The sequence below is a fragment of the Eschscholzia californica genome, unplaced genomic scaffold, assembly GCF_041429995.1.
Source record: "Eschscholzia californica isolate CP2 unplaced genomic scaffold, dmEscCali1.0.p SCAF_2, whole genome shotgun sequence".
In the NCBI taxonomy this organism is placed as follows: Eukaryota; Viridiplantae; Streptophyta; class Magnoliopsida; order Ranunculales; family Papaveraceae; genus Eschscholzia; species Eschscholzia californica.
In genome coordinates this window covers 12,366,929-12,378,545 of record NW_028238309.1, presented here as the reverse complement: position 1 = coordinate 12,378,545, position 11,617 = coordinate 12,366,929, and the positions used below count along the sequence as shown (strand labels likewise).

Genomic DNA, 11,617 nt, shown 5'->3' with positions numbered 1-11,617 from the left:
ATTGTCAAAGTCTTTATTTGACCCCTTGTGTCTGTCTACATGTGGTGGGTCCAAAATAAAATATATATATTGGGTTCATTTTCCTTTATTTACTCAACATAAATTAAGTTGCATGAAATCAAACAGTAAAAACAAAATACTTTTATCATAAAAAAGCAAGGTTAATTATGTTACGTTTAATACAACGATATATGATGTCATGCAAAAATGATTTATTTTGTAAATCCCAAAATACAGCATATACAAAAATTTGTTTGGTGAATACTACAAATTTTGAATTTTTGATGGATTTAGTGTTTATATTTGAATTATTGCATTATTAAGGCGTGTTTTTTTGGTCTTTAGACACAAAAGTACTTGTCTTTAGATTTACATGAAAGTCTTTAGATTTATACGTAAGTCTTTAGATTTGTTTGGTACTACAAAAGTTCTCATGTCAGGCAAAATGTCAAATAAATTTATTTTAAGTCTTATAGCGAATCTTTAGAATTTAAACAAAACAAGGGTCCACGGGTTTTAGGCCCAAAATAAAATTCAAAAAGGGATTAAGGTCCAAATCTTCACAGAAATTTTTTTTTAGTCCTTTTCCCTTTTGGAAGAAACATTGTTGATACATAATGTGTTATGTATGATACATATGTAAAAAATAAATTAAGTATGAAGTTTAAACAATAAATAACACGTTATTTATGAAACAAAACAAGAAAAAACCCACTTTAACTATTGATGATGCATAAAATGTCCAGACGTTGACTAATGTCTGAAGAGTCAAGATCAGACCTGAAGTCTCTTGGAACGACTCGGCTTAAGGCAGTAGGACATCTAAACACCTGATGGTCCACCATACGTTCCCCTAACTTGGAAGTCGGCTGGAAGAAATCAGCTCTGCACTAAACTCCCTTGGCATGGATAGATCAGCCCTGGGATCTTAAAAGGAATAAGGGGGGTCTCCACAGGTTCGACCCATATCTTACGCCCAGAAGTGGGGAGATATCAGCGCCGCGCGACCTAATGACTTAATCCCGGACTTTCTAGAAAGATCTCAGTCGGCCTCACATCTTGAAGTGTTTAAGCCCGATTGGACTCCATGTATCTAGTAGAGGAAACTTCTACTTAAAGTATATCACTCCGGAAAGATATATACAAAGTATCCTTGAACTTAGGAACTTTCACTTATCAAAGATCCGGGATAGACTCGAAGAGAAACCCTAGATACGCAAAAGAGGTAACTTCCCTTACGGTTTGACAGCCACCGCCACTAATCACAGTCGGTCTAACTTCGCCTATAAAAGGCCCCCCACTTTGTTCTTCACAGGACACGATCTCTTCACTCCAAAAAAGATCACCCCATACTCAGAGTTCCAACAACTCGCCCCCAAAAGAATCGATCACTATTCATTCTTTTACTGCAAAGAGCACCCTGACTGTCTTGAGCGTCGGAGCGGTTTTCGAACCCTTTGTAGGTTTCCCCCCCTCGGGAACAGACGAACAAGAGCGAGGAGCAAGGAGCAGAGCAGAGAAGCCGAGCTGAACAGAGGAATCTCTCCTCTCCAAACAAAATATACCATCATAACGGAGGCTGTCATGCATCAACTCCCTTTTTCATGCTGATTTAACCGGGAGCCAATTTTGACATAACCAACTATACTAAATGTGTTTTATTGTAGAAATATACGTAATTGATACTAAATAACGTGTATATTGCGAAACAGGTAGTAAGTCTGAAATTAATCGAAAAAATTTGAGAAAAAAAATAAAGAATTTTAGGGATTGATTTTCAAAAGTGGGTTTTTTCTTATATAAAAGGTTATAATGGGTATTATGATAAAATAGAAATGATAAAGATCTGTTTTTCTATAAAGATGGATCAATTTGGACTAAATGTCCATTATAATTATTATTTTGGTTATTAGGTGGATTAAATGTATGTTTAGGTGTAGATTTTTGGACTTGGAACCTAAAAATTACAAAAAAAAAGTCTCTTTTTTGAGTTTCTACAAATAATTCTTTAGATTTATATGAAAGGAATTTAATTTGGTTATGGTAAAGTTTGATTTTTTGGTGAGATATGGTGGCTCCTTATTGATTTAATTCTACAATAGTCCTCATTCTCCCTCAAGATTGATTCGCTTAAATTCCCTTACTTGTTGTGCTTATATTCATTGTTATTAGAGAGAGAGAGAGTTTCTTGGAACATTAATCAATATATTATCTCTTTCTCAAAAAAAAAGAAATTCTATTCATCCCTTCATTTTGGTCCCTCCCCCAGCCCTCCGTTGATGTTGCGACATATCACTTGAGTATGAAGCAATTAGAGAGAGAATGGTGATAAAATATACTCAAGTGATATGTCGCCACATCAGCGAAGGGCTGGAGGAGGAACCAAAATGGAGGGATGAATATATCTTCTTGCTCCTAACTTGAACTTGTCCCTTCAACAGAAAAAAAAACTTGAATTTGTCTAGTAACATCATTACCTTTTGACGATCAACAACCATATATACCTATACATTTTCTTTCTGTATTTGAACAAGGAAAAATGTTCAAGCTTCTAATTTAGCTAGCTACTTTCTAGCAAAACCTCAACTTACCCATAACCCTCGTTTCAGCCTATGCTACACCAACAACATATATTTGTAGTTCCTAAAAGACTAGAAACTGATCAACATCATTACCTTGGCGTGAAGTCAACGAACAAGTCTTTATTAGTCCTGTCATGAGAATATGTTTGTGTAAATTAGTAAGTCTTCAAGTCTTTAGTAGGTCCATTTTGTGTATTGGAAGTCAATGATCAAATGGATTAAGACTCAGTGAGACAATCTATATATATGAACATTTCCCTTTCTTTGAAGACATCGTACATGTCCTTCTTTTACCTTGGGAAACCATGGATCTTATAAGATTGATAATGGTTATTTCCTTTCTTGGTGTACTTTTGTTTTCGTCAAACATGATCAAGTTTAATGTTGCTTGCAATCCCAGAGATAGAGAAGCTCTTATGAACTTCAAGCATGATCTCAAAGATCCTTCAAATGAACTCTTGTCTTGGATTGGTAACGATTGCTGCACATGGAACGGAGTAATCTGCAAAAACAAAACTGAAACTAATGTTCTTAAACTTCAACTTATAGGTTTCTCGTTGAGTGGTGAGCTAAATCCTTCTCTCTTGGAGTTGAAACATTTGTATCACTTGGACTTAAGTTTGAATGTTTTCTTGGGGATTCAGATACCAGCTTTCTTGGGTTCACTTCAGAATTTACGATATCTTGATCTATTCGGTAACGGTTTTACTGGCAAGGTTCCTCCTCAACTAGGTAACCTTTCAAGTCTTTATTATCTTGATTTGAGTTTGAATAAGTTGGAAGGGGAGATACCAAGAACCTTGGGAAGTCTTTGCAATTTGGAGGTATTAAATTTGTCTAACAACAAGCTTCAAGGAGATATATCGAGATTACCTATAAATTCATCTAGATGTTTTTCGAACAAATTGAAATCGTTAAACTTGGAAAATAATCTACTTTCTGGTCAATTACCTGATGAATTGGGAAGTCTTAAGAATCTAGAAAAATTGTCTCTTGCAGGAAACTCACTTTCTGGTTCAATTCCCATGTCTTTAGGAAGATTGTCATTGTTGAGAGAGTTAGATCTTAGCGGAAAAAAGTTAAATGGGTCTATACCAGAAAGTTTCTGGAACCTCTCGAGTTTGGAGAAATTGTACATCTCATTAGAAGGTGTTCTGACTGAAATTAACTTAAACAATCTCACAAGGCTGAGGGAATTAGATATCAGTTCAATGGTTCTAAACGTGAGTCGTGACTGGGTTCCTCCTTTTCAACTCCGAGTAGCTCTATTTCGAAATTGTTCAGTCGGGGGCCGATTCCCTCAATGGTTACGAACGCAAGAAGATGTTTATTGGCTAGACATATCAAATGCAGGGATATCTGGTCCAGTTCCTTCTTGGTTTTGGAACATGACTTCCCAATGCATCCATTTAGATATATCACACAATCAACTTGAGGGAGACTTATCAAATGTGTTATTGAAAACTGTGATGGGAGGATATATTTACTTGAACTCAAACAGATTCACCGGGAACTTGCCGCTTATATCTAATAATACCGACTCACTTAATCTTTCCAAAAATTACCTTTCAGGGTCTGTTTCTGCTTTACTATGTAATCCGCTAGAAGATATGAATTCCTTACAAGATCTGGATCTTTCAGAAAATAACCTATCTGGAATGCTTCCTGATTGTTGGTCTCCCTGGATTTCTTTGCTTCGGATAAGTTTCCATAGCAACAACATAACAGGGAATGTCCCAAGTTCTTTGGGCTTTCTTGTAAGGCTTGAAATCTTGCATTTGCAAAAAAAATCACTCAACGGAGAATTGCCTTCGTCATTGCAAAATTGTACTATGTTGAGGTTAATCGATCTTGGTGAGAATAGACTCACAGGTGCGATACCAACATGGATAGGAGAAAGCCTTAAGGATAAACTCTTAGTTCTCGGACTAAGTTCTAATAAGTTCCACGGTGAAATTCCTCGAAAACTTTGTTACCTTATTTTACTTCGAATACTGGACTTGAGCCATAACAATCTGTCGGGGCCAATTCCAAAATGCTTTAAGAATTTTAGTACAATGGCTTCAAACCGGTACCCACATCCGGATCCTAATACACATGTTAGGTTGGATACAGTAGAATTTGTAGCCAAAGGTAAAGATATGGTATATGGAGAAAGTTTGCTTAATCTTGTTACTGGTATAGACCTTTCAAGTAACAATTTATATGGCGAGATCCCAGAAGAACTAACCTACCTCTTTGGATTGCAAACTCTGAACTTAGCAAATAATAGTTTTACAGGAAGAGTTCCAAAGGGAATTGGTCATTTAAACTTACTTGAATCGCTAGATTTGTCGAACAACAGATTATCGGGTTCAATTCCTCAAAGCTTGGCGAATTTAACTTTCATAGGTTACTTGAACTTGTCATATAAACTTGTCAGGGGAAATTCCTTTAGGTACTCAATTACAGAGTTTTTCCGAGTTGAGCTACACTGGAAACCATGATCTTTGTGGTTTTCCACTCAATAAATGCGACGAAGATGGACAACGTAAAAAATCACCAAATGGTGACGGTGAAGGATCAATGGAGAACAATGAAGATGAAGATTGGATTGAGATGTTTATACGGGACTACCATTCGGATTTGTGGTAGGTTTTTGGTGTTTGTGGGGTGTTTTATTGGTTAAAAGGTCTTGGAGATACGCTTATTTTAGGTTTTTGGATGATATAATATATAGTTTATGTACTTGTCTTAAGCAGAAGAAAAAATAGTATTCTTTCACTTACGAGTTTTTCTTTAATGTAATATTACACTAAAGTCATCAAATGATATAGGACATGTTGAGGATAATGGATAACTCCAATTGCCTGGTAGATAATAAGGCTTCCCCCGAAAATTCGACATTGGTATCTCAGGAAACAGCAAAAACATATAATCCTTTATATTTAGAGCAAATAAGAGATTAATATCTTCCCAAATTATGTCTTTCTCCATTTTTTACTTCCAATTGGGCAATAAAAGTGAGTAAAAAAATGATCATTGTAACAGCAAGAAAACTTTTGAACTAAAGCGATCCAGATTACTAGACAAAACATAGCAATTGAGAATAAACTCTTGCTTTGTGAATTCAGAGGAGGAGGAATTTTTTTTTTTTTTTTGTTGAAAGATCAGAGGAGGAGGAATTAGTAATCCATTGGAAAAGAGGGGTTTGTCTTGCTTGTCACAGAGTATAAGGAATTTGCCATATTACATAAACCATTCTTAAGTGGGAAAGCAAACGGACCAACCGGTCGTGGTGGTTCTGCCATGGGAACTGGTAACAAGCTCTTAAACAAAAGTGGGGTTTCAATTGTGTGACAATATATATAGACAGACAAACTATGCAGCAGCCTACTTTTCCTGGGGAAAATTATACAGCACCCTACTTCCGCTCGGGAAAATGATTTTCAGTAATAATATCTTCGTAGTGATTGGGGGAAGCTTTAAAGGCGCTTCCAGTAAGTGTTAACCGGCGTCTACCTCAAACCAAATTCAGGAGGAACATGTGGAAAAAAAGAGGCGCCTTGAACAGTCTTTAAAGGCGCGTTCTCTTTTGAGTCGCCTAATGATATTCCTTTATCATCTTACTAACAAACATATGCTCCATTTAACCTTCGAAATTTGGATGATTTGTTCAACTTCGGTCGGCTTCTATCTCGACTCCACTCTAGTCTGTTTCCACCTTCGGATTAGCCTCTGGCTCCACGAAACTTCAGATACACATATGACCAAGTGAACTCACCACCCACTACTTTTTCTCTAGAGGTCCATATCATCGTTTTCTCTCACTCTGCCACTTCAACATCTATATATGTTTTCAGATCTATATAAAAGAGGGTCCACCATTTCCTTTTAGACCAATTTGTGTGAAGAATCAACCATCTTATATTTGCTCATAACTGATAAGCCGGTTCCACGTACACCCATTAGTCAATGACATGCATTAATTTTCGACTAATTTATGCTTATCATAATGCGTTCTCACGTGCACTACAACCACCGAGGAACCTACATGATATAAAATGTTATGGGTGAAAAAAATTCAGCCCAGGAAACCAATAATATGTGGTCTATAACACCCTTGCCTCAGTGACAAGAAATCCATTGGCTTCAGATGAGTTTATAAAGTTAATTACACTCCGATGGTCTGGTCTAATGTCATAAAAAACGACAGGTTGCAAAGGAATATACTAGACACAAACTATCACGGCTCCTGTAAAAGTTGCCAAATTAGTAATTGCTAGTTTCTTGTTATCACAGGTTTCTATCTACGGATGGTCTCTTCTTCAATTGAAGTCACTAATGCTTCTTTCCACGATGACTTAAGTGAGAGAGTCTATATGACCATCCGACCTAGAAAAAAAATCTTTGACAATAGAGTTTGTCGCTTCAACAAATCCATCTATGGTTTCAAACAAGCTTCTAACAATAGTTTGCTAAATTCTCGTCCAGTTTTTGTAGGGCAAAAAACTAGTTCTTTTCCTATTAAATTACGTTTGAAACTGTTACCTGATGATGGTACAAATGCTCCGACCCAGGTATGTCGTCTAGTATGTCAACTTCTTGTACTCTCGGTATGTCATCTAATACGTCAACCTCTTGTACTCTTAGTCTTAGTGTCACTGTGACACGACCAAATATTGTGTTTTCAGTGAACTACCGCAGTTACTTTGTGCAACATCTAAGTATAACATATATATGGATGCAGCGACACGAGTTCTGTGATAGCTGAAAGGCACAGTTGATGATTGAATCCTTATCTTGTTTTCTATTTCTGACACTTACGGGTCACACTAAACCTGATTAGGCCAAAGTCCCATTACTCGCAGTTTTACCACCGACTGTTTCACCATACTTGGTGCGAGCCATTTGTCGTGAAAATCCAAGAAACAACCAACAGTTTTGCAATTTTCTGCGCGGGGCAATCCAATATTGTGCAATTGCTTCTCTCACTGTCGAGCTGCAATGGGAGAAATACGTTTTGTGCGATCTCTGCGTTTCAGAACCAAATCATGAACCCTTTCAGGTCTATTATAACAATCATGTCGCTGATCACGTACTCCATATTTGATTTTATTGGTTCTAATTACTTGATCATGTGTTATCATTTCTCTAAAGCACATTCAAATATACGTTATAAGATAAATCAACCAAACGATAGATGGTGACGAGTGTCTTTCCAACAAGGCCGTGAAATTACGAATAACTTCAGCAAAATCATTAACAAACGAACAAGTAATTTCATTAACACAATGGATATAATATATTTCAAAATTAGAAGCTTTATGTCTTTCTCCCCTATGAGGGTACTATTAAACAAAATTATACTCACCATGCTCTTCTATTCGAGAATTTTTAGCTTCCCTAAATTTAAGAGATATAAAACATATAGAACTGTTCAAAACCATTACTTGCCCATTTCTATTTATTTCGGAAACCCTTTCCCTCATTACTTAAATCTTCTATCTTTTTGGTATAACAATAGTATATTATGCAGCTGCAACCCCAGCTGTAGAGAACCTTGGAGCAGAGCAAGGAGAAATGGAGTAATCGTATGACCTCTTCACTGATCCGCGTCTCTCTTTACGTTCATCACTTATCATCTGTTTGAATCTGCAATCTGAACTACAGAAGGCTTTATCTCCTCTGTAGAAAAAAACACCCAAAATCATTAAAACAATTTATTCGTTACCACATTTAATGATTATAAAAGAGAAAAACTCAAACACCACAAATCGACACTATAACCAACACGATGTTCTTTCAATCGATGTCAAAAAAGTAGTCAATAAAATCTAATTTTGGTTTACAACTTGTCTAATTTTGGTAGGAAATATGTTTACATGTAGAGAAGAATCACTCTAATGCAGTGGGTTGTGATACCCTTGAATCTTCATAAACCATTTGGTTATTCTTGGCAACTACTACTATGTTATTATTCGCTTCAAGCATTCGTTTTATTAGTGTTTGTGTATTGATTATGATAAATAGGGACAAAGATCATGTTACGGTTGGATAGAGTGCTTGCCGTTTAGGTTATACAAATGAAACTAGATGAGAACAATGAAAACAAAAAGTGGCTAAAAGCCTAAAACAGTTCCGAGCAAAGCTTGATCCAAGTTGAAATGATGTACTTAGACACAAATTCTGTTTCAAAATCTCATCTTTAGATGAAAAAGTATAACAAGTTAACTAGTTCTGTTTAAAAACTAAAAAAAAAAGCGAATTAAAAGCAAAAAGAAAAAAGTATACAAAGAAGAAACTGAAACCATTACATTTAGGTTGAACTCAACTACTCGAGCGTCGAGTTACCTAGAAACTGTGAGAATAGTCGCACATGGGAGAAGGGCGATGTAGCAAACAAGAATATAATGTCTAGGTCCTCTCCACTCATCGCCTATTAGTTTTGAGTTGTATCCCCACAAAAGTTAACATGGTAGCAGTAAGTTTATCGACGGGCAGCCCCTGACAAACTCGGGGAACCTATTCAAGTCTTAGACTTGTGCCAAAGCTAGTTCTACACGACTACAAGTCGTAGGCCTTAAAAGCCACACGTGCTCCACATGACCCGGAAACCCCACCAGCCTATGGGAATAGTCCCACATGGGAGAAGGGTGTCAAAATTCCATATAATATCAAACCAAAATATAACAATGAATCAGCTAAAGTGTTCTGATGATCAAACAGAAAACAAGTAAACAAGAGTAAAAATCATTTGGAAAAGTGAACAATCATAACAATTAAGCTAAAGAAAACTACCCAAACTTCTAATAGAAATCAAAAGGAATTTAAACACAAACAAATCATTTACCTGTACATGAAAATATCCATTCCATGAAGTTTTTTCTTGCAAAGATAGCAAGAGTTTAAGAAATCAGGAGCCTGAAAAACTGTCTCATCTTCAAAATACTTAGGTGGGGAAGTATAAAAAAACCTAGAATTTCCCCAATAACTTCCAGTGATAATGGCATCAATTTGGTCATCAAAATACTCACGTTTCTGGGAAGAATTCTTATTCCCAAAATGAGAAATCACACAAGTATAAGTCTCAGATAATTCCATCTCATCTTTCTCCTCAATTATGGGTTTTCTCTCTATATGTATGGGCTTAGCTATTATAATTGGGATTGGTTGTGATCTTGGTGAACCACCAGATATTTTAATGGTTGAATTAGGTTCATGGGTATCAATAATTTCATTCATAGCTGCTACAATACCAAGACCCACAATTCCATTTTCAAAATTTCTTGGAGGTTTGGTTGAATTCAGAAATTTTGAGGGTTGATCAGAAGAAAAAGTTTCAGAGAAATTGATGAAAGGAGATAGATTGATTGAAAGATTCTTCTTTGATGAAGAATCAGACATTATTTCTTTGGTGGATCTGTTCTTTAAATTCTTGATTTCTTTGCTCAGCAATCCAAAGATTACTATAAACTGAGAAGAATTGAAGGGTGGGTTAAGGGATTTAGAGAGAGAAATATTTTTTTCAAAATTTGATTGAAAATCTGAAATCTAGAATTGGGAAGACAGATGAACAAAGAGAGGAATTAGTAACAGAAACTTACAGTGAACTATTATAGAAGAGAGAGAGAGATGGTTTGGTGGACAGAAACTCTCTCTCTCTTTCTCTCTCTTTTTATCTCTCTATGAGTTTGATTTAGAATATGGCCAAAGAGAAATAAAAATTGAAGTAATTATTTGATTCTCTGTTTAAATTTATTTTCACTTCTTTAATGCAATGTACATACATAAATGTGTATCATTTGATTGATGGCTAGATTCTTTATAATATCATTATACAACATAACTTTATGAATGTAATTTCTATTCCCTTCTTTAATATATTATGTTGGTGTGTGTCCTGGGCCTCCTGGCCAATGTGTCCATGTGGTGGTATTTAATTATTTTAATTTGGGTTAATTTGACATTGACCCCCAATTATTTAGCTATATTAGGACTTCACCCCCAAAATGAAAATTGTTCTGGCGTTAACCCCCAATCGGTTTTTTTCCGTTAAAAACCCGTCAAATGGTCAGTGTGCGAAGCACACACTTGGGTTGTGACAAAACTGCCCTCCATCTAATCCTACGGCCACAATTCTTTCCTATGATCAACCATAACAAATGCTTTGTTCTTTCATCTTTTGTTATTTTCATATTTAACTTATCATGAAAATCATCCATTAGCTTCTCACCTATCATCTTCAGGTACACATTAACTCTTCTCTCTCTCTCTCTATCTAAAATTATCTCTCATCTAAGTTATCTCTCAACACTTTTCCTATCTCGTGAATATACTTCTTCCATCAATTTTACTCCATAGAGAGAAAAAATCAAATGGGAGCAGCAAACTATTTCCACGAGGGTTACTACCGCACCGTCGAAGACCTCGTTGATTTCTCAAATGAAGATGATGAAATCGTAGGCCATATCCAATTTCACTAACTTAATCAATATGACAATATCAAAATTAGGTCTAGTTTATTCCCAATTTCAATTTTGATAACAGAATTCTTACTCTAGTTTGTTTGATTCTAATTTACAGTATGAGGATTTAGCTGAGCTAAAATGGTTATCGAATATCGAACAAGAACAATCAATCTCATTTAGAAGACAACCCATTTTTCCAACTAATGCTAATATGATTCAAACCCCACAAACAAATAATCACTCTTCAAGTTCAGAAACCCATATTTCTTCAACTCAGGACAAAGAACAAGAAGAGGGTTGTAGAGATTGATAGTCCATTAAAATTTCTTCAAGTTCAGAAATCCAAGTTCAGAAACCCAAATTTCAGAAACACAAGTTCACAAATAATCACTCTTCAAGTTCAGAAACCCAAATTTCTTCAACTCAGAAAACATTACCTGGTCCTCTATTACTTCCTCCATTAGAAGAAGACTCATCTTCAGTTTCCCCCTTCTTTCTCAAAACCTGAAGCAATTTCTTCAACTGAGGACAAAGAACAAGAAGAGGGTTGTAGAGAAAGAAAACTGGGTTTTACAAAAGTGGGTG

At 35.8% G+C, this 11,617-nt stretch overlaps 2 protein-coding genes across 2 annotated transcripts; one reads left to right on the top strand and one right to left on the bottom strand.

The window, feature by feature from the left end:
* The first annotated feature begins 2,860 nt into the window (after nt 1–2,860).
* Nucleotides 2,861–5,414, top strand: LOC147556280 (receptor-like protein 49). The gene has a single exon (XM_086663417.1). The coding sequence runs from the start codon at nt 2,888–2,890 to the stop codon at nt 5,066–5,068; it is 2,181 nt and encodes a 726-aa protein (XP_086519543.1). The 5' UTR covers nt 2,861–2,887; the 3' UTR covers nt 5,069–5,414.
* Nucleotides 5,415–7,823: 2,409 nt separating this feature from the next.
* On the bottom strand, nt 7,824–10,321 carry LOC147556279 (FCS-Like Zinc finger 14-like). Its single transcript, XM_086664114.1, has 2 exons — nt 9,415–10,321; nt 7,824–8,249 (listed from the first exon to the last, which is right to left on the bottom strand). The coding sequence occupies exons 1-2, from the start codon at nt 9,966–9,968 to the stop codon at nt 8,093–8,095; spliced, it is 711 nt and encodes a 236-aa protein (XP_086520240.1). The 5' UTR covers nt 9,969–10,321; the 3' UTR covers nt 7,824–8,092.
* Between the last annotated feature and the right edge of the window lie 1,296 nt (nt 10,322–11,617).